The sequence below is a fragment of the Gouania willdenowi genome, chromosome 21 (genome assembly GCF_900634775.1).
Source record: "Gouania willdenowi chromosome 21, fGouWil2.1, whole genome shotgun sequence".
Lineage (NCBI taxonomy): Eukaryota > Metazoa > Chordata > Actinopteri > Blenniiformes > Gobiesocidae > Gouania > Gouania willdenowi.
This window is the reverse complement of record NC_041064.1, coordinates 18957315-18980560: the sequence shown is the minus strand read 5'-3', so window position 1 is coordinate 18980560 and position 23246 is coordinate 18957315. Positions and strand designations below refer to the sequence as shown.

At 39.2% G+C, this 23246-nt stretch overlaps 1 protein-coding gene across 1 annotated transcript; it reads right to left on the bottom strand.

Annotated features, from left to right (window-relative positions):
• Window positions 1–18870: 18870 nt before the first annotated feature.
• Window positions 18871–22777, bottom strand: gpr18 (G protein-coupled receptor 18). The gene is made up of 2 exons (XM_028436579.1): window positions 22693–22777; window positions 18871–20791 (listed from the first exon to the last, which is right to left on the bottom strand). Exon 2 carries the CDS (start codon window positions 20789–20791, stop codon window positions 19784–19786), a length of 1008 nt encoding a protein of 335 aa, XP_028292380.1. The 5' UTR covers window positions 22693–22777; the 3' UTR covers window positions 18871–19783.
• Between the last annotated feature and the right edge of the window lie 469 nt (window positions 22778–23246).

The window sequence follows — 23246 nt, the reverse complement described above, 5'->3', positions numbered from 1 at the left end:
CTTTCAAACGAGTGAATTTCAATTGAAAGGTGTTTTTCAACAATTACATCTTATTAGAACATTATTTTCAGGGTTAGGACGAGGGTTTAGGTTTAGATTTTGTGAACTTAATCAATGACTCATATCATGCATACTTCACACAGGTTTAAACCCAGAACTTTCTTGCTGTTTGGCAGACTTGTATCCAAATGCAATTACAAACAGTTAATTGAAGTCGTTTTTGCAGAATATCAAGTATTTAAAACAAGTTTTGTATAATCACATCACAGATTTCTGACTGTAGATGCGCTTTTAAAATTGTGCAGTTTGGTGTTTATTTCATTAGACAGTTCAAATAAAGGCTCATTTAAAACAGTGAGCTAGCTAAATAAGAAAACTCCAGATACAACTTGCCAACAGTGTGAAATGAAAACAGATTGTTCAATGGACTGAAGACTAAAAGTAACCAAAGGAGAGTAAATTACTTTTAATTTTCTCCAGCTACCGTATTTTTCGGATTATAAGGCGCACTTAAAATCCTTTAATTTTCTCAAAAATCGACAGTGCGCCTTATGTATAAAATTAGCTACTGTCCTTCAACATACTGAACTGAAAAAGTGAGTGTATTGTTCTGTATTTTATGTGTTAAACCTGAACAATGTTGAGAGTTATTGTTAATGAGTTGAATAAAGTTTGAGTTATCTGACTATTTTATTTCGTTTAATGTGTCTTAATAATAATAATAATAATAATAATAATAATAATAATAATGATTATAATAATGATTATAATAACAAACCGGTGCGCCTTATGTATGAAAATAGACCCAGTCAGACCAATTCATTGATAGTGCGCATTATAATCCGGTGCGCCATATAGTCCAAAAAATACGGTACTTTCTAGATTTTCGAGTCCAATCTTTTATTATTATAATTATTATTATTATTGGGTTAATGGGATGTTTCAATATTATTTAAGATTAACATTGAATAATTTAAATGTAAAAGCCTTTTTAGAGTTCCATCTTTACAGGGTAAAACAGGTAACTTAGATCTAGCTATTTGACCCTGGGTTCTTTTTCATAACATTCATTTTGATGTCTTACAATGGGATATGCGCCTCCGCGCACCTATCAGAAGCACTTTCTCATTACGCCAATCCTGGTTGGCTGATGAAATGTGTATCATTCGCCGCAGGTAGTACCTCTCATTATAAGTGGGGCTGGCGGAGAATACAATGGCATTCAAAAACCTCTTCTAGCTCAGGAAGCTTCTCGTCGCAGTGGCTTAACCGTCCACAGGTGACCCTCTTTGGATTCTGTAGAAGGACGCCAAATTGTGTTTCCTGGCTCTCACGCTCGGAAACTACGCTTTTCGAAGTCCCCCACGGATGTCGAAGAAGGCAGAATGCTGACACCCCTGTCTTGCCTCGGCTCACCACCACTCACTCGCCCACGGCAGTTGATTGATACACTAAGCAACGCCCGTTGTCGGCTCAGCGTCAACGCCACCCTCGCCATCCCAACTCGGTCATCTGGCTGGTTGTTGGCCTCCATCAGCTAAATGCTAACGGCCACCTGCTAGCGCTAGTTAGCTTCTCCTGTCTGATGCAACCCAGCACGGAAGTATAAGATGGAGAAGAAGGCTCCACACAACGAAGGACCCAGAGGCTTTGGGGCTTGCCTGTGTTTATGCAGAAAGAAGATTTTGGAACGCAACACGCACCAGGTCTGCTCAAAATGCCCCGGGCTGCAACCCAACCAACAGGCCCTGGAAGCTCCCGGAACCTGCCAACACTGCTCCGCTTTCACCAATAAGAGCCTCCGCAGAAGGTTGGTGCATAAGGTCAGCCTAGCAGAGGAGGGGCCCCTCCCTCCTTCCGTCAGCGCCAAACCTGTGGCCAAGAGCATAGAGATGAGCACCCCTGCTGAGCCCAGCTGGGGCTTCCAGTCTGACATCACCTTTGTCCCTCCACTCGGAGAAGACATCCTTGAATTAGACTGTGGAGACGATGATGATATAACCTCAGAGTTCCTAATCTCAGAGAATGACGACATTTTTGTCACCCCGGCCCGGGCAGAAAAGCCCACCCCCTCCATGGAGGGAGGAAGTATCCTGGCTTCTCTGCTCCCCAGCTCGGACATGGTAGGGGCCCCGCCGCCTGCCTGTCCATCGTGTGGCCCGTGGTCGTGACCGAGACATCCTGCTCCAGATTCAAGGGGATAGCATCTCTCTGCGGCCAGAGGAGCAATAAAGCAGGTGCTCTCTGTTTTCCCTGAGCTGTTGGAGGAGGTTGCTCGCTCCTGGAAGGACTGGCCATTTTCTAACAGGGGCGTTGTGGCAGGGGCTTCATACCTCAACTGTAAGGACATAGAGGGACTAGGCCTGCTCCGTATGCCTACGGTGGAGCCACTGGTTGCCTCACATCTGCTCTCTTGGATGCCTGTCGTCGCTCTTTGGAAGCCTAGCCTACGCGAGAAGTTGGGCCGACTCCAGTCGGGCCTGTTGTAACTGGCGTACAAGGCCTTGGCGCTTGGCAACGTCCTGTCACTCCTAACAGCTTACCAAGCTGAGCTGTGTGACAACTTTGGGTCAGCTCAAGACTGAGATGTCAGTGGTCACTGACCTGTGCCTCCGGGTTCAATGCTGTGCGACCTGGCAAACCTGACCGTACCGGAAAAGGGGGACATTCTCGACATGCCAGTCATCACTGAGGGAATCTGCGCCTCAGGAGACGTCATTCTCGGCCTATCCCTGCACTCTGTGCCTTTCACGGCGCACCTTTCGGCAGCACGGGTAGAAACCTTCACGACGTGCCAGCCGGGAAAATCTGTCCAATTCAGGACGGGGGATTGATTGCTCGGACTTATGGCGTTTAGCCATTGCGGTGACCCGCCTCGGGAGCCTCTACATGCTGGAATTCCAGCTGTGGTTTGTGGCGTGTGGGTTGGATCAAGTGCGTCATGGCGCACGGAGAGTGCTGTTTAGTGTGCACAAACTCTGTGCTACTGGCGCACCCCACTTTTACTGATGCAAGGAATATCCATGGGTACCGTTACATCCAGGAAGGTGATCACCACGGACGCCAGCCTAAAGGGCTGGGGGACGGTGCACAACGGACATTTTGTGAGAGAACACTGGAGCGCGGGTCTCCAATGCTCCCACATCAACGACTTGGAGCTCTCAGCAGTGTTCCTTGCGTTTCAGCATTTTCTTCTGTTCCTCTCTGGCCACCATGTCCTGGTGAAGATGAACAATCTGACCACAGTGGTGTATGTCAACTGTCAGGGTGGGTTTCACTCCCGTCAGTTACACCTGCTGCTGCGCAGGTTGATCCTGTGGAGTTGTGCTCATTTCCCTTTGCTCAGGGCGAAGCACATGCTGGCAGCCCTAAATTTGGGCGAGGACCAGTTGTCCAGGGGGGCCCTGCATTACGGAGAGTGGAAGTTCCATCCGGAGGTTGTGGGACAGATATGAGCCCGGACGGAACCGCACGGCGGAGATTCACCGGCTGCTATGCGCTCCCCCCTGGTGTCTCCCGCTCCGTAGGAATGATCCTATCATTCCTGCAGGAGCTGATTGACAAACAGAGGGCTTTATCTACGGTGAAAGTCTATCTTTCAGCTATTGCTGCCTGTCATGTGGACTGATCGCTCGTTTTATGAAAGGGGCACGCAGGCTCCTCCTTGTGTCCAGGCCTCTGGTGCCGCTGTGGGATTTGGTGTGGTTCTCTCTTTGGACGCTCAAACTTGAGGTTTGTGTCCCTGAAGGCGGTGTTGCTGCTAGCTTTGGCATTGGCCAAGCGCGTCAGTGACATCCATGTGCTGTCAACACATCCGTCAAGTACTCAATTTTTTAGGGGTGTATACGGACACCGGCCAATCCTTGTGCGCTTTAAATACTCTTGACTTTGTTTGCACAGAAAGTCCAATTCGTTTGGCCCAGTGTGAAAATTCTATTCTGGTTCAAATCGACAGTCTTGAAGCGATTGCAACTGAATTCACAGCTCTGATGTGAGAGCTGACTGACAGGCTGCAGCACGATGTATAGTAAAAGTTTGAAGGAGTCACTGACTGCCCTTACTGCTTTTTACAATATAAAATATCAAGACTGTACAACTTGGGTAACAGTGCATCAAAAACATGCAGCTCTGTAACTGACTGGGTTTTCCTGTTAGTTTTCAAAAGTGAATCGTAAACACAAACTGAGTTAAATCAAGGTTTTTAACAATGATCATCAGTATCTCACCCATTTGGCTCAAGTCCAGTGTGTAAGCAGCATTAAATACATAAAATCTGCTAATTATTTTTTGGTCTGTATCAGTTTAATATCAAGGAGGGCAGTAAAAACAAATTAAAAGAAAAATGTACAATATATTTGTAATGATTACTGGTTTTCACTCCTCTTCTGAATTGAAAATAAAATATATATAAAAATGGAATAAGATCAGTTTTATTAACAGCCATTGATTTGTCATGATTTTTCTCATTTTAAATACGTTTGCAAAATAAAATAAAACAAAACAACTGTTCTACTACCCGTTATATATTTTGATTAGATTATATAATGTCCTGGTTTGGTTTTTGTATAGGCTCTGAAGCTTATTGATATTTGAAGTAGCATTAGCAAACTTTAGCAATATTAGTCCCAGCTGGAATGTCCAACGCACAGGGGTTGGTTATATTAAGTCAATTATATTTTTACAATTGTGAGCGAGAGACAGTTAATTTAGTTTGACCCAAGAGCCTCCCTGACACTCCCCCAGATAGCACACGGATGAGAGGAGTGACCAAAGGAATGTGTGTGTGTGAGTGTGAGTCAGCCCGTTGGATTAGCCTTGATTGTGTTCCCGTGTCACGAGGGAAGGACGGACCAAACACTGTGTGGCAGAGCAAACACACAGGGTCAGTGAAACACACACAAACACAAGCTATTATAACCCCCCCCCAGCTCATCAACTTTATTCTGCAATCTTCCCTCAGAACCATTAGGATACCCTGAAGAAATGACTTTCCAATTAAAGGGGATCTGGAAGAAGGTTTGTCTTTTTCCTTCCATTTCCCGACTCACAGACTTCTTTATTCCGATAATTTAAATTGGAATTGATTTTTCAATTTACTCGTTGAGTGTAATGGACACAGAGTGCAGGGGCAAATAGAGTCTTGTTCTCAGAATGTAGAATATAATGGTGTAAAATATGTGAATCAGCACAAGATGTTTAAACAATGGCGTGTGAGGAGATAATAGGAACCGTTTGATTAAGGCGTAGATATTTGTAATGTGAAACATGCACACCTTCCTTTATCCGAAATTGAAAAAAAAAAAGAAAATTTTCACCAGCGTTTATTTACTAGTTTGTCTGTTCGCAGAATTAAGTCAAAAGTAGATATTAACCAAAAATAAACCTTACGCCATATAAGATTTCATAAAATTTTTTGAGAGGATGTGGATCAATAAACTGATTCTAGATCAGTTTCAAAAATCCCAAAATCCCTATTTCTTATCATTGGCTGATTTTAAAAAGTCATATCTCGGTTCGTAATTGACAGATCTTTATGAAATTTGACTTAGTTATGCTGGGTTGGTTTTTCAATTACCCCAACGAGTTTAACCAGGATCAGAACCAGATTCTGCATTTCATCACGATTTATCAAAAAAATGTGGGTGCCCATACATTTATATTTACTGTATTGTTATTAATGGGGATATACAGTTCTTCCAAGTCTCTAGAGTGTGAATAATCACGGCACCATAATCAGGATCACTGCCAGTATCTGACAAAGAGGATATTTGATGTTTGGTTGACATTTGCACTTTACTTCAGGTAATTTATATATTTGCTTTTTAAACAAAAGGTGAGTACCTCTACCTACCCATGCTTTAGAAAACATTCAACTCCTCCCACATAAAAATGGGCCTTGATTAATCTAAATTTCAGTCTTCTATCAGAGGCTGCTTACAACTTTTCAAAATAAAAGCAAATTTCAGATAATTGAAAAACTTTGTGTTTTTAGGTCAAAAGGCCCCTCTTGCCACATGCAAAGAAACTCCATTTTCCTATCAATATCAAATCAGCAATATATAAATATTGTTTTGGTAAACAATATTTATACTTAATATTTTAGGTGAATTCCCCATAATATCATAATATGAAAAATATTGATAAAAGCTTCCAATATCTGGTTACTGTGGTAATGGTGGTGGCACTTTGTAGCTACATTGCAAGGTAAATTAAGTGAGTACTATTAGGATTGATACAACAATTCAATCATTTCACATAACAAAAGATACCATTTACTTACTGATGATTTCATGTGCTGTTACAAGCATCGGGGAGACAGAAATCAATATTAGGTTATTGTAACACTTTACCTGAAGTAAGGCTGATATTACGCTGTCATTAGCATGAATAAGATGTCATATGCCTATATGACATCTTATTCATGCTAACGAATCATTAAGTGTAGTTCACTAAATTATGACACCTTTGGAGCTATGTTGGCATTTTTTGGGTTAGGGGCATTGAATATTTTTTCTCAATGAAACCCCCTGAACAGTTCTGGACTGTTCAGTTTGGAATAAATCAGGGGTCTGCAACCTTTATTCTCAAAGGAACCATTTTACCTCATCTCACCTGGATTAAAGTCCTCCTGGAGCCGAAAAAAATACCTCCTCAATGAAGACAAGACAATTTTATACAGTTAAAATTATATAGAATAATGTTTCATTTAATTAGACTTGATTTTTATTGATCATGTAAATGGCAACTTAAAAACAGTTTAAAATAAAATAAAAGAAATTGACATGAAAAAAAAAAAAACAGTATCTTGCATCTTCAAATTCTTACGCATCTCAGTTTACATGAACACAATGTTATATAAAGAAGATTCATTTTGTTTTATTTGAAAGGCTACAAAAAGTAACTTGAATTTGATAATGTATGATCATGTGGTCAACACATGCTAATTACTCATTTCTTGCCACACATAAAGCATGCATATTTAACCGGCACAATGGTAATTAAATTAATCTGTTCCCACACAATTAAAATATCTATTTTCTTCCAGAATAGTGTTTTTATTAGTTTAGTTATTTTACCAGGGATTTAAAACTTAAGGTTAGCCACAGGTGCAGGAAAGTTGATGGTCTGTAGATGTTGCAGGAGGTGAAGCAGGAAGATGCTGAGTCATTGAACAACATGATTTATTTTAGGTTAAGAAATTGTTATATCATAATTTTATTTGTCACTAATCATTAATAGGTTCTTTCGATAGTTTTTTTTTTCTTTTTTTTTTGAAGCGCTATAGGGAGCCATTGCATAAGAGACAAAGAGCCGCATTAGGCCCCAGAGTTGCAAAACCCTGGAATAGGGAGTCAAAGGCAGGGGACGGGCCGTCGGATGTTACTCAGGTTTCTCTGTTCCATGCACCGTTCATCAAAGACTTTGTGAAGGTGTATCAGTGTATGTAATATGTTCAGGGCCTAGTAGTAGGTAGACTGACTGATTATGGTTAGGATTAGGGGCTAGGGTTAAGGTTAGGGTTCGGGTTCAGGGTTCAGGGTTAGGGGTTTGGGTAACAAAGGTTTAGGTTTAGGGTAACGAACGACACTTAATGACAGCCTTCATGACACCTTATTCGTGCTAATGACAACTGTCATGTCATAACATGTCAGCCTTTATGTATTAAAAATTCAAGTAAAGTGGGTAACACTGTGTATATAGGCAAACTTGTCACTTTCTCAGCATTTCCCACAAGTCTTTGCTAGGACCACAGTAGCCTGTCCATGGCAGAGAGAACCAGTCTCACATGTTTAGGTCTGACAAACTGTGCCAGTGAACTGTGCAACGACAGCCGCTCCAGCTGCTTTCTAATGAGCATTTATTGTGTCTCCACTGCAGCCACCGCTTCAAAGCAAACCAGATTCTACCGGAGCCGGTTTTTTTTTTTTTACAGACGTGTAAAAATTCGAGGCCGTTCTTCTGTGGACGAATGGTTTTGTCTTTTGCTCCTGACAGCTGCTCGGGCTTGTTGTTCGCTCTCTCCTGAGTTGTTTTAATAAAGTTGTGCTGCAGGACTAGTGAGAGAAGATTAATGGACGCATAGGAAGTGTGGCAGTTGTGAGAGGATGCAGGACAGAGCGGGCTAGCAGCCATCTGTTCCCTCTCCTTTACAGCTCTCTTAATGGAGAAGCAAACCAAACAACATGGATCTGAGCCCTGCAGACAGACACACACGCGCACACGCACAGATCTGCAAACACAACACACACGCCAAATACTTCTATTGCACACAGCTAAACACAAAACATCACTTTATAGGGCAGATGAGAGGTATAGGTATACTCATTGTATTCCCCCTTGTTGCGTGTATGTGTGCACGTGCCGGTTTGCACACCCTCGTGTTCTTGTGTGTGTGCCTGTCTTCTTCTTTTTTTTTTACTCTCTCTCTCTCTCTCTCTCTACCTTTCAGCGGAATAAAGTTGGGTGTGAGCCACGTCTGTGAGATTTAGATGAAAGACACAGGCTGGATGGAACGTGATTAAGAGATATGTTCTTGAGGCAAAACAGGACTTGGCATTCACTGAGACAAAACCTAATCAAATTAAAGCAAAACACGGTCATTGTTGTGGAGTGTGTTCTCTGCCTGTGTCACGTTTGAAATGAAACAGTGTAAAGTAGATATGGGCTGGTGTCTGCGCTGCTATCCCCCCCCCACCCCAACACAGTAGCTTTTATTCAGATTTACACACAGCCACTGACTAATGATGGTTGAGCCCAATGATGCCTGAAGCACTTTATAGAGCTGTCTGGGTTATAAAAAATGTTTACTATGATGGAGCTGAATGGCTCACTGAAGGAGTATTATTGTCTACAAGTTATTGTTTTAGATTAATTTACTCAGCAGAATTGTTAAAGTCTTTACCCAACAGGCATGTCGACCTCCAATTTATTCCTCCGTCAAAGGAGTATCCTCTTTCTCCTTCCATGACTTCCCTCGCTGCTTCGTTTTTATTATTAACCTATAATGAAATCTACAGTCCAACTGTTTCTCATTTGATTTGTCTTGCATGAACACAGACCGTGTCACGTTAAATGACAACACGCATCGTCCCTCTCTCTTTTGTTCAGTGAAGACATCTGTACGACATGATGAAGTTTCCTCTCCCAGTATCAATCCTGTAATTGAGCCGAGGGAGAGCAGACGTGATGTGCAAACAGAGGAAGTGGAAGGCCTCCTTTTTCCTCCTTCTCTATTTCTTTTCTTACTCTTTCGTTTTCACACTCAGCCATCGTCTCATTGTGTGCACACACCAGGGTTGGGGTCAATTACATTTTTAAATTCCAATTACGTCTTCAATTATCCATGTTCCATTACAACTCAATTATGAGCATTTTTTCCAATTGCAATTAAGTTTACAATTATTATTTTCCCTCTAAAATCAATTACAATTAAGCTCTCAATTACTAAAGTTCAATTACAATTAATCACAATTACTGAGCCTTTAATAAAAATTTTTTTAAAAAGCCCTTAAAACGTAACATTCCACTTGTGTTAGCTTTCTGTTAGCATCTCTTATGATGACGGGTCGGTTTGGCCCATGTCTTAAATCAGCTGTATAATAGACAAAAATATATTCTTTATCTATCTAATTTGTTTCTCATCTCGTGCTTACCTTGTTAGGCCTCCTTATCCATGAAAATATTGGTATTAATATTTTTGGTGTGGGCGTCTGAGCCTTTTTTCTGTCAGTATACCCCTCGATTTAAATGTTTTATTAAATGGTACAATTATCCTTAAAGCTGATATTTGGAGTTTCTGAGAAATCTATGTTTTATCTATGATTCTTTTGAAATGCGAAAAAATACCTAACGAGTCTTTTACTATGGTGTACTGCCGTTGGTTATTCATATTTATTAATCTATATAAGTCCCTCCTTTGTCCTATAGACCCCTATACAAATGGAAACAATTGCTGAGTGTGCAGATGCGTGTGCAGAAAAGTAGAGGCGTGGCTTCTGGTAGATTGCAGAGGCAGGGGGAGGAAGTGAAGCTGTTTAGGGCGGGACTTCAAGACATCCTCTATAGAAACTCCGGATATCAGCTTTATGAGAACCAATAGAAAAACTTGATATGAAACAAATTTAAATTTTACTACTCAGGCCTATGTGCTAACCATTGAACAATAACATGGTTACCCAGTTTTGCATTTATTACATTGTAACTGACAGTTTGTATGAAATGTTCACGCCAATTAGAATGGCAAAGTCAATTATCTGAACTCAATTACAATTACAATTCCAACAGCAAAATACTTTTTTTCAATTACGATTTCATTTATAGTTAAGTCATATTTGTAATTAATTACCAATTACGCGTTTACAATTATAATTGACCCCGCACACTGAATGTCACTTTTTGTGAACTAACTGCCTGTTTGTGCATTACAAGTGTTTTATTCTGAAACACTCTGGTGTTTAGTGGAACAGTCACAACTGGATGGAGAGTCTTGTGAAAGTGCCATCATTCTTTATGTCAACAAGGTGCTGAAAACAATCCTCAGAGATTTTTGGTTTATTATGGCTTCACCTGGTAGCAGCAGATGTATCAGGAGCACATCCATCATGCAAATGTCTCAATGCAACTCCAAAAGGTTTTATTCTGTTCTACAGCTGACACACTTTTCTTGTAAATACCAGCAGAGTAACTAAACAGTGGCAATGGGTAGGACAAAATGAATAACGGTATATGTGTCTTTAATATAAACCATGGGCTTTGTTTTGGGTCAAACAATTGGAAGCCAGAGCCGTTTCCAGCTTTGTGGGTGTCCAATGCAAAATGATATGTCAGGCCCAAGTTTGTGGAAAGGATTCCTAATACATGGACCATCAAATGGTTAACAAACTGTCCATTATCTGCCAACGAGGTGATATTTTCACTGGTGTTCATTTATTTGTTTGTTAGCAGGATGACGTCAAAAGAGCTTCATAGATTTGACAAAATGTTAAACAAAGATAGACTTTAGAAGATTGCATTAAATTAAGGAGGGGATCTGAAATCCCTATTTCGTATCAAAAAATCATCTATGTGAAATTTCACTCAGTTGTGTTGGGTTGGTTCATCAATTACCCCACCAAGTTTCATCCAAATTGGATCCAGATTACGTGTTTCAGCGCAATTTTACAAAAGGAATGGGCGTTCCCATACATTTGGATCTACTGTATGGTTGTTAATGGGGGTAGACATTTCTTCCAAGCCTTAAACTGTGAATGATCATGGTACCATGATCAGGATCAATGATGACGTTAACTGCCAATATCTGGCAAAGAGGTTATTTGGCACTTGGCGGAGGTTCTGCGTTCTCTAAGTGCTCTTGTTGCCTTTCTGTCACTCTGTCAGTTGACGTCACACACAAACTTTGGAGTACAATGATTTTGACTTAAGTACGCCTCAAAAAACACTTGCCATGCTTAATGATAGTTTCTTTTAATTATTATTTCCTATATTTATTATTAGGGATATAGACAAGACCAATTTACTCAGCTTTGGAGCATAGTTCACCTATAGCCAGAAACGCCTTGGTCATAAAGAATTCAAAAAATGTTGCAAACTCAAGTATGCTTTAGATTTTTACCTTAACAAAAGGTAAACTAAGGGTGGCAACCTCTCAACTAATGTGACCAAGACTCATCAGGCCAGCAACATATGTTCAATTTAAAGGAGCGTTGGGCAGGGTTTGTGAAAACATAAACATACATTTTAAGTATTTTAATGCTAATGGTTGATGAAGCACTCAAAACCAAAGAGAATGAGCCCACACACATTTCTCCTTATTGCCTTGAACAGATTGTGTGATACATTTTGTACTGCGGACGTGAAGTCAAATGACTCTGGTGGACTCTTGGACAGACGTCCCAATACCCCTGAAATAAAAAAACAAAGAGAAGAAGACGTCTTGAAGACTGAAAGAAGACAAGCACGGTGGACTAAACTACTGTTTGGTTCCACAGATGTACGCAGAGGCATGTACATAAGTCTTACAGTAAACAGTCACATGAACGGTGAGTAAATAAATAACCGTATCACAGTTGGAGTGCGGATCGGGTCGCATTTTCTCGTCTGAGTCCGACCCAACAGTCAAAAACCTCATTTTTTTTCTCAATGAAATCACATATTTACGTTTGTTTCAGTGGTAAGCACTGACTTTATGAACAAAAAACTGTTAATGTCAACATCAGATCATAACAAGCAAAAGGAAAACAAACAGGGGTGCAGTGCACGCAAGAGACCCATCGGATTTATTTACATAATCCATTTGTCAATGTTAAGGATAATCTGTGTGACTGTGCAGAAAAAGGAATGTTTCAATGATGTATTCCTGTATAATTCTCCTTCTCTGTTCCAATCTTCAGGGCTACATCAGCTGCAGCAAGAATGGAAGAACGCTGCGTGCAAAGACACTATGTGACCGAACCCAAACACCAGTTCTAAATATCTGTCCGAACCCGACCCGTCCGGTGCTGTCAGGTCCCGTCAGCGTTCAGTCGGGTATCCATCCTCTAGTCACAGTATCAGCTGTGTTCTGGTGATGAACAGCTGATGCGCGCCCCCGCGGCGGCTCGGCGGCTGGCTGCAGTTACCCTAACCACTGTGGTGTCACTATGGAGTCTGATTTCTAGATCCTACCCTATGCTCCTTTAATATAACGGGTAAGAACTGTAGCCTAATAATTTTGTTTTTAGATGACAAGAGTTGTATTGTTGTATTGAGTGTGACCTTGGGTATGTTGAAGGTTTTTTTTTTACTTCCTGTTGCTTTCCTACTGTTTTGAACTTGTTTGGACATTCCTATCTGACTTAAATAACCCACAAAGTATTGTAACACTGAAAATGGCCTCTAGCTGGATGTTTTCTGACCTTTCTCTTTCAAATACAGAGATGGTTTGATATATAAATTCACTGTAGGTGCGCAGTTTTTGGAATATGCTTCACCCTGCAACACAAAAGTCACTGATGTATATGTTTGATTGGTTCCCTTTTAGTGTTTGAGTTTTTGAGTAAATGTGCGTGATAGAGTTCAATGATTAATAGCTTTAGCTTCAGCTGCTGTCATGTTTCCCACTGTCCAGGGGCGGGGAAAACACATGTAAAATCCCATTTTTTGGTGTGTGTGTGTGTTTGTATGATGCCATGTCCTGTAGCTATGATGTCTTATTCCATGTCTCTCATAGTGTTTCCATCTCATTCTGCCCTTACAATACCCTGGATCATGAAGATACTGAACAGTGAGAGTGGATTAAATATTAACGCAACCTGACACAGGCCCCACTGGAGCTTCCATTTCACTTCACATGATACAATTAAAAACATTCCCACATGCATTGAGCGGCGTACCGTCAAGAACACAGCAGTGCGTCGACCTAAAATAAATCTTACACCGATCTATGGAGAACCTGACAAGGAGAAGGCCAAGGTTTCCGTACAGGCACTTAGCTGAGCGGAGAGTTGGAAAAACACAGAGAAAGGCAGAGAGGTGAGGGCCTTACATTATTTATATGTACTAATGGTAGCTGGCTGTGTGTGAATCAGCAATACAACAATCCAGTAAAATAGAGACACAGCTGTAATCAGGGCCATACATTTCCTCTCCTTTTTTTTTTTTCTCCCTTCGCTGCTAAACGCAAGGTCAATTGGAATCAGTTCAGCAGCATGTGAATGTCTTGCAGTAGATAATCTCGTTTTAATGGAGACGAAAGACAATGAAGAAGTGGAATGTGTTCGCCAGAGGAAAAGATTACCTCTGAATCTGTGGAAAGAAGAAATATACCTCACACGGCTCCTTCTGTACATTAAGTATCGGTGCACACTGAGCACAATTAAAACAATAGCTCATGTGCTTAACCTAGTTTGGTGCACAAAAGGATTCCATTAGTCTCATTGCACAGCCCTTAAGCTCAGTATCACAGGGGGCAACCCACTGTTGCACTGCTACATCCACGCACATGTGCCTCTCATTTCCTATGGCGGTCCAGAAGTATCCTTCAACATCCTATTGTAAAGTTTACCAGGGGAGAGGTTCAGTGTATTAAAGTGCCCTGAGAGAAACGCTAAATGATGTAAATGCAGGCAGCTGCTTGCTGCTAATACCATACAGTAGACAGGGAGGCCCAGCTGAGGCTGGATGTGTACAGTATCTATATAACATTATGGGCTCTCTTTGATGTCCTTGTGCTCTCTAATGGGAACAATATGAAGACTAATGGTATAGTAAAAGTGGAGGGAACATTGCTTTGAAGCAAACTGCAGCAAGATCAACTTTTGAAATTGTTTCAAGCATTAAATGGGAGGAAGAACTTATTAGTCAACTATGTTTTTCCTATTTCACATAATTATTTTATCCAATACATAATGTTGGCCTCATAGATCAATGAAGCATTTGCTCCAAAAAAAGATGTAAATTGCTGCTTGAAAGTTTGTTTTAAATCTCTACTGTAAACACTCTCTTATTGACATTGTTGGAAAAGGTTCCCGCTTTGCATTGTGGGATGTGGAGTATCGTAAACGGAAGCACAAACGTGTTTTTCCTTCTTTCTTATTGTGGATTCTTGCCTTTCTTTGCTTTCATTGGCACCATTTTTCATCTAGTATGCAGGGGTGAAAGTAACTCATACTCGTACTCATATTAGTGTAAATGAGTTGCTTTTATGGGTACTTGTACTTTTTTGAGTATATTTCAAAATCAGTCATTTTACTTGTACTGAAGTACGTTTTAAAAGTAATTTGTTACATTTCTACACCCAACGGTTACTGAGAAAATTATTATTTTTTTTGTTTTATAATGATCAACGGACATGGTGAAACTACAAAAAATTAAATGACCAGACAGCAATCAAATGCATGACATCATAGCCGACCAATCACCGGCATTCAATGCCGGTTATTTTCTCAGTTTTAGAGTTCATAAATTTAGAGCCTGATGAATTTTTTTTATTTTGAATTTAATTCATTGGTGTTCTTTATATATTTTTTCAAAATATTTGTACATTTTGACAAACCTTTTATTTTATACAGATATCTTTGTGGAAAATGAATTCCAATTGTGCAAGATTTTGTCTCTTCCTTTTAAAGTTTATACATGAGATGTTTACTGTATGCAAGGGAACCGTGGCAACCATGGGGAGTGAAAGTAACTAGAGACTTTTACTTTGAGTACTATTTAATTGGGCTACTTGTACTTGAGTATTTTTTGTATAACTTACTTTTACTTGTACTTGAGTACAATTTCAATCAAGTAACAGTACTTCTACTTGAGTATAGGATATATCAGTACACTACATCGCTACTAGAATGTTCCTGGTATTTGCCGTTATATTGCCTCACTCCGCGAGACATTCATTTTCGGCCGGATTCTGAAGGATTCAGTTTGTGAAAACACCAGAGATGTGTTGGAATGTGACTTTGTCTGAGTTCTGGTGGCAAAAACAAAAAAATAACAATAAGATTGAAGTGAAAACACTTCTATGCATCCGTCTACGGGACTCCACATCCCACAATGCAATGTGCAAAACTTTTACATTGCACCAAGAGTGTTTACAGTGGAGATTTTTGAACCTTTTACAACTTTTTTTGGGCAAATGATCTTAAACTTTGTTTTTATCTGATAAAAAAAAAATTGTCTTCAATAGTTTTAAATTGCTGACAAATATTCAGTTTCGATGCTATTGATTGCTAAAGCTAATTGCCATTTTTACAATGTTTTCTGTTGGGCTGACTTCCTTGTTTTAATGTGCTTATATAAAAAAATGAGTTGAGCTTCTGCACAGTCTGGCCTTAAACAGACGCTCCAACAACTGCACTCTGGAGTAGAAGTGCTCTGTTCTCTCTGCTTCCGGCTGTTTGCGTGTATATTCCCCTCATTTTAAATTCCAAACGGTCATTTGTCCCAAATCTGCTGCACGATTGTGTATTCAATCAGACACAAATGAACCAAAAAACGGCAGAAACTCTTGAGAAACACATTTATTCGGTGTAGAACAGTCAACATTGCTCGATTTTGGAAAACAAATCCAGCAGGGCTGTCTCTGATCATCAGATGATGATGTGCTGACACGCAAACTCTATTAAGCCGTCTTCAAATATGCAAAAATGATATGATTTTACAATGATTACATATTCACTTCCCCAGCTGGCTGGCTCCAAGCGTCTCCATTTGTCATCGACTATTGTGTCCAATTATATGATTAGCTTTGAACACTCCAGCACTTCGAGAGCTCTCGTGTGTTCTGCCGCGCAGAGTGATTCACAAACAAAGTCATTACAACATGTATTCACACATATCAAATAACAAAACAGATGGCCACTGCGCCCGCCGCCTGATTTGTTTTCCACACGAGCGGTAGGGGAAAAAAGTATTTTGTGTGAGCCGTGTTTAATGCTGACTGTCTTTATTCCCAAAGAAGAGCAGCTGGCTGTCGCGCTGTTAGATCAGCTTCTATGAAAGACAATCTTGTTTTCATTAATTTCTCTACAACAAAGGCACTTGTTGGGAAGATTTAGAATTACAGTGGCTAAAGCTTCCAGATAATTCATCACAGGGACTTGACAGGACATGTAATTGTTTTAAATGCCAGTTGCTGTGAGCAACGCAGACGGTTTTTCTTTGATGTCTAACAGGTGGGACAGATAGACGTCCCTCTGATGTTTCATTCGACCTTTGACCTCTTGGATATAAATTCACCTGTAGCCCACCCGCTAATAAACCTATCATCGCAACGATGGACTGCAGTTACCAGAACGACATGAATTGAAATCTTGTCGGCTTCGGCCATTTATTTAATGCAGTTTATTCACAAATCAGCTAAAGATCCTGTCATATCAGTGTTAATATTTACGACCAATTTTGATTTATTTTTAGTCAGAATTTAGTCATCAGGACTATTTTTGTTATAGTCTAAATTTACCGTAGTTTACTAAATGATATTAAAATGTTAGTCGACCAAAGCTGTTAAAGATATAGGCAACTAAAATATAAAGTATAAGAGTTTATGCATTTTTTTAAAGGTCAATTAGCATTAATCAACCTGATATGGGATGGTATTAAGATTTGCAAATACACATAGAGAGATTTGATGTGACCCATGCGTAAAACCATACGAGCGTCTTACATCCGCAAACACAATCAGCTTACTTCCTGTTGGATCATTTACCGGCAAGTCCCGCCTTCCACACAACAATTGTAGTTTTGATTGGGTACTTTCCAAAGAAAAACTTAGTTCTGATTGGATTTCATCCCATTTGAACATCATCGTTTTTGTGGCGTTTTTAATTGAAAAAAAAAAAAAAAAAGACGAAAAGGAAAAACCACCGCAAGACCATGTATACAAAAGCAGATCAAAATATAATACTCAACATTGACAATCAATATTGAAATTAAATCGAAACCAAAATAAACCAGAATTCACTCAAAACATACATTTCTAATTATTTTTTAAATAGCAGGGTTTCAAACTTTTAAATAGTACATGAACTGCTTGTTATCAGTAAACCAAAATATCTATATATTTGGTATAGTTTTCATTCACATGTGTTTTTGTAATTAGTCATGGTCTCATTATTGTCACTTTAAAAACTGAGTCAGAAACAAAACTTAACACTGGTGCATCACGATGTATAATCCAAAACACATCAGGTTTTCCTTCCATCCAGTTGAACCTGAAAGAAAATGTATTCATAACAATGCTTTGTTACATTTGCAGCTGACATAACTAAATGCATTTATATGGCTATGCCACAATGTGGTTAAACCTCAGGGAGCCAGGATTGTCAAATTGAAACATACGCTGCATACTTCCCCTACCACACTGACTTGCTGTCTAATGCAGTTAAGACTCTGTAGCTGTGACACACACTAATTTAATCAATTTAACAATTGGCAACACCCAATGAATCCCAGAGCTCGGATTGCATCAAAAACATCCCAATCAACCATTCCTCCTTCCTCCACAGACAAACAACCATCACACTCCCAGCTCTAAATCATCACTCATCGCACATCTGAGCGATCAAATGAAAACAAATGGTGCTGGGTTGCTGATACAGGCAACAGAGGCCTGACGATACAGAAAAAGGTCTCTCTTTTAAATCTAGTAAATAGCCTCTCTGACATCTTGTGAGGATGTTACTGTAAATGCACTTCAAGCAACTGAATCATTTAACGTCTAATCAATACGATTCACATTGCACCATAAACACACTTTAGTTGAAATAGGCACATTGGATGGTTGTTAACTCACTTGTTTTTTTTTTTTTTTTTTTTTTTTTTGTGCATAGGATCATTTTATTCTAAATTTGAAAAAACAAAACAACATCTTGACATTCACAAGCAGCTGGTGATGCATAAAAGTTCCAGAAAACAAAAAAAAATATGCATGAAGGACCTTGAGAGAGGTAAGGGGCTCTGTCTACTTAGTAAAAGGTAGTAAAAGCAAAGTGTTGTGGCAGGGCCAGACAGGTTGATCTAGCTGTGCCATGCTGCCATCAACTGGTGAAGAAATGTACCTCTGGGCTGTCAGTTCCATCACTTAAACACTCCAGTTTATCTTCAATACACATCATTTGACAGCAGCAGTACAACTTTGTGTCCCTAAAGCCATAAGAACAGGGGTTCTCAACTGGTCTCACCCTGGGACGCACATTTTGCCACAGTCATTAAATCACGACCCACTTTTTTTTAAAATTAGAAATTAATAAAGCAAATTACATTTTTTTGAAATAGCTGTTGAATACATATATAATCTTTTTTAAAACATAAATCTCTATATTTTCCTTTGCAACATGCATTTCACAGCATGTCTGTCAAAAGAAAAGTTTCTTTCAAAATAAAAGACAAGTCCAACATGAGATAAATTAAGTATTTATTTATTTTTTTAGCAGTACAGGTGCAGGTTTGCGACCCACCAGTTGAGAACCACGGCCATAAAAGATGCAGTTGGATCACTGGTGGCAAGCATTGGTGCACCGTCACCAATGGAGTGTGAGTGTTTATGGACGGGAATTCAATGTTTAGGACTACAATATATAACAAAAGGCCAGGGACTTTACTTATTATTTGCACACTAAGTAACACCAGCACTTATTTTTCTCACTCTGTGCAACAGCCATTAGCACCTTGTGTAGGACTTGTGAATTACTGTGAATTGTCATTTGTTGGATTTTCACATATCTGTTTGGAAAACTGCTGCATGCATGTATGCAAGAAAAATAAAAAGTAGGTGGCCTATTAGTAAATCTGTTTTTGTTTCTGTATTTGTTAGAAAAAAGAATGTTAATTGAGTTTCCCTGCACTGAAACCTGCCCATAATAAACAAAACCCAGTAATCCCCCCTGTAGGTTTCCCCTTGTGGAGGCTGTCATCCCTTTAAAGATCTTGGCTGACAAATTAAGAAGTTTTTTTTCTCCCTTCCTTTGCACACCAAAGTCAACATGGAGATACTTCAAACTGTGTTTTTAAACGACTGTAAGCTTTATTTCCACCTGCCTGCATCACACCTGAGCCACACACACTCGCGCTTCATCTGCCTGGCGGAGATGCACAAAAACATCCCAAGTCTCCTGGGTAAGTCAATCAGCTCTGAACACAGATGTTTTTGCCACAACAGCAGCAGTCCCATACTGTGAGTGTAAATCACACCATGAAAATGAACTGTAGGTTTGCATCCATCTCATAATGAACCATCTACACAGTATAGTAGCGTGCCAGAAGCAGCGACGGCGCATCTGAACTTTGTATTTTACATCGTAATGTTAGCCTATAGCGCCACACTGGTAATGTTGCTCAATGAGCGAACACTGCCCACGTGTCTGCTCTTTCTCCTCACACTTCGCAGATAGTTGCGGTAAAGGATGACACTGATCACCCTGTCTTGAAACTGTTTCGAGACAATGTAAAAAAGAATGACATCCAACACAGTGCTCAGGTTCATTAGGTAAGTGGTGAAGACTGCCCATGTGCTAAACCCATCGTCAAAGTCCCTATCCAGTAGGCGTAGAACCAAACACACATGGAAAGGAACAAAACACACCAGCATTTGGATGATAAGCGTGACAATAATCCGGATGGATTTCTGCTTCACTTTCAGTTTGAGTTTTGAAGCGCGTCCATTAATCAGATTGTGGACGATTACAATGTAGCAGCCAATCATGATGCAAATAGGAACCAGGAAGAAGAAGATGAGTCGTACAAAGTTGACAGGGTTGTCGCGTCGTATGTAAATGATGTCTTGCATTTTGTGACATGTGGTGAAGTTGTAAGTCCGATCAGTATCATCAGATGGGAAGAGTATAGGAATAGTGCTGCAAAGGGTCATGACCCACACTCCTAGACTCGCAACCACGGCCTTGGGGATGTTCCTCAGCTCCTTGCCGTGCTTCGGTTGGGCAATGGCCATGAAGCGGTCCGCACTGATGAGGGCAAAGAGCCACAGAGCCATGCAAGGGTAGAAGATGGTCAGAGCAGCACTGATCCGACAGAAGATGTCTCCGAAAGGCCAGTAATCCCAGTAATAGTAAACCATTCTGCAGGGAAGCAGTAGGATGTAGGTGAGATCCACCACCGCCACGTTGATCATGTAGATAGCGACAGAGTTCCTTTTCTTGGTGGTCAGAGAAAACACCCAGATAGCAGTAACGTTAACAAGAAGTCCAATGATGAAAATGAAAGCGTAGATAACCAGGCCTAAAATTCGGTACTCCACCATTCCAATCTGAGGCGTCACTGTCTGAGTGTCCACAGACATGGTGGAGGTGTTGAAATCCATCTGCATGAAAAGAAACAGAAACAGGAAGCTATGAGTGTGAAAAGACCATATATTATGGTTGATAATAATATGGTTGACCTGGAAAAAGTGGAGCAAAGGAACTTAGTTACTGAAATTCTGAACAATTAAAAAAAAAAAATGAGGATGAGGAAAAGAAATCCCTCATTAGTCCACAAAATCTGAAAGGGAAAAAAAAAAGAAGAAAAGAAATCAGATGGATAGAAATTAATTTTCCTCTGAGCATTTTCAAAATGTTCAAAGTGAAAAAAAGGATCAAGCAGCTTCCCAGAAGAGACGCTGTGGCTGAAATAGCCAGGGGTTGTTTCTAAATACGGACACAGTGTATCTATCTTTTACAGTTTTAAGGAACCTGCTATTTTTTTGTCATTTTACCAGCATTTCAAATTGTTATAGAGTTACTGTAGATAGAGAAGAAAACTGCCAGAACACTTGATCCATACACAGACACATACTTGGTACATGTCTTAACAACATTGTAATCTTTTTACGTCATTCTATTTGGATCTTACAAGAAGTGTTTGCTGAAATTCTGTGTTTTTCTGACATATATTTTATTTAAATTTTAACAAAATATTGCACCATAATGTTATAATTTTGATATAACTATTTGATACTTAGATAAAAATGATTTTTCTCTGAAAGTCCAATAACCATTCCTTGAGATAATGAGATGAATTGCACTTAATGTATTAGTGTCGTTCAAACAAAGCACCTGTGCACATGGGAATATTTTGACAGTTAATTGGGGCACGACTCTGAAGACACAGTAATAGGTGCAAAAATAGCTGAAATGTTGGCAATGTAATATTAATAATACATGTCTCCATTATCTAGTTGCTGTTGTAGTCTTAAATGTATGTCATGCTTTTATTTTTTATTTTTCTAATCAAGTGAAAATTTAGAAGAATTAAATCCAACATACAATTCCCCAACTAAAATTACACTGATGACATGGTGGCTGGTTGGAATGACATGGTTTGGACTGATCAATTTCCACGATAAACTACTGTAGGTTATTAAAATATACATTTCAATAATAATGTCAAATTGTAATTTCAAATAATAATCTAGAAAAATGTAAAGTGTTTTAAACGAAGCAACGAATCTGCCCAAGCTGATAGAATAGAATAGAATAAAATAGAATAAAATAACCCTTTATTGATCCGCAGAAGCAAAATTCACACATTGCAGTGTGTATACAATAACAGACAGTATGAACAAAAACAAATACCAACATAAGATAATAGTGCAAATATAAAACTGTGGGACAGACATATATTAGATTTAATAATTAAGAAATAAAAGTTATATATACATATATATATATATATATATATATATATATATATATATATATATATATATATATATATATATATACACATTAGAGAAATAAATATGTGTGAATGAATGAAATACATACCTGTGTTTTAAAGAAATCACTTTATTTTTTCCAATTTTACTTTTTATTTTAAGCTTTTTTTCTATTGTAATTTTATAGAACTAATGAAGTGCAATCTTATCATCATATCATATCATATCATATCATATCTTATCTTATCTTATTATATCCTATCATATTTTATCATATCATATCATATCTTATCTTATCTTATTATATCCTATCATATTTTATCATATCATATCATATCATATCATATCATATCTTATCTTATCTTATCTTATTATATCCTATCATATTTTATCATATCATATCTTATCTTATCTTATCTTATCTTATTGTATCCTATCATATTTTATCTTATCTTATCTCATCTTTGAAGTGAGAAATAGCACCAACAAAATGAAAGCTGTCAAACATGTCTGTCTCTAAAACCAAATGTGAAACAGATCAGCTTGCAATAAAAATCTGTACTTACCGCACAACTCAAACAAACAAGTTGACAAGCGTACACTGAGTGGTTTATGAAGACTACGTGAGTTCATGAGGATTTATATGAAGACTAAGCTTCTACAGAACAGGGAAGTGAAAGTCTGATTATGAAATGTGAGAGTAGCCCCCTTCACTTCCTGTGTGCTGCAGTCTCTCTACTTTAGATACGTTTACAGTAGTTACGTAGTTGGAACACAAAGGGGCTACAGCTTTCCACCGTCTGCAATTACACCCCCTTAAAGAAAATGATGTGCCATTAGAAGTGGGAGTGTGTTTGGCAGGCAGGGAGATGGCAGATTTAGGGCGAGTTATTGATTGGAAAAGTGGGGTCTGTCACAGCACATTAGTTCTCAGGGGAGTAATCCACAGCAGGTTGCTGTAAGAAGCATCTGCTGCTAGAGAGAAGTAATTAAAAACAGGATGTTGAGGCAGTTGCCATATAAACAGGAAATAAGATGGTGGTAATAGACACTTCACGCTGAAACCGTGAGATGGTTTTATACCATCGACTTAATGGATGCAAAGCGCATACCTCAGGTG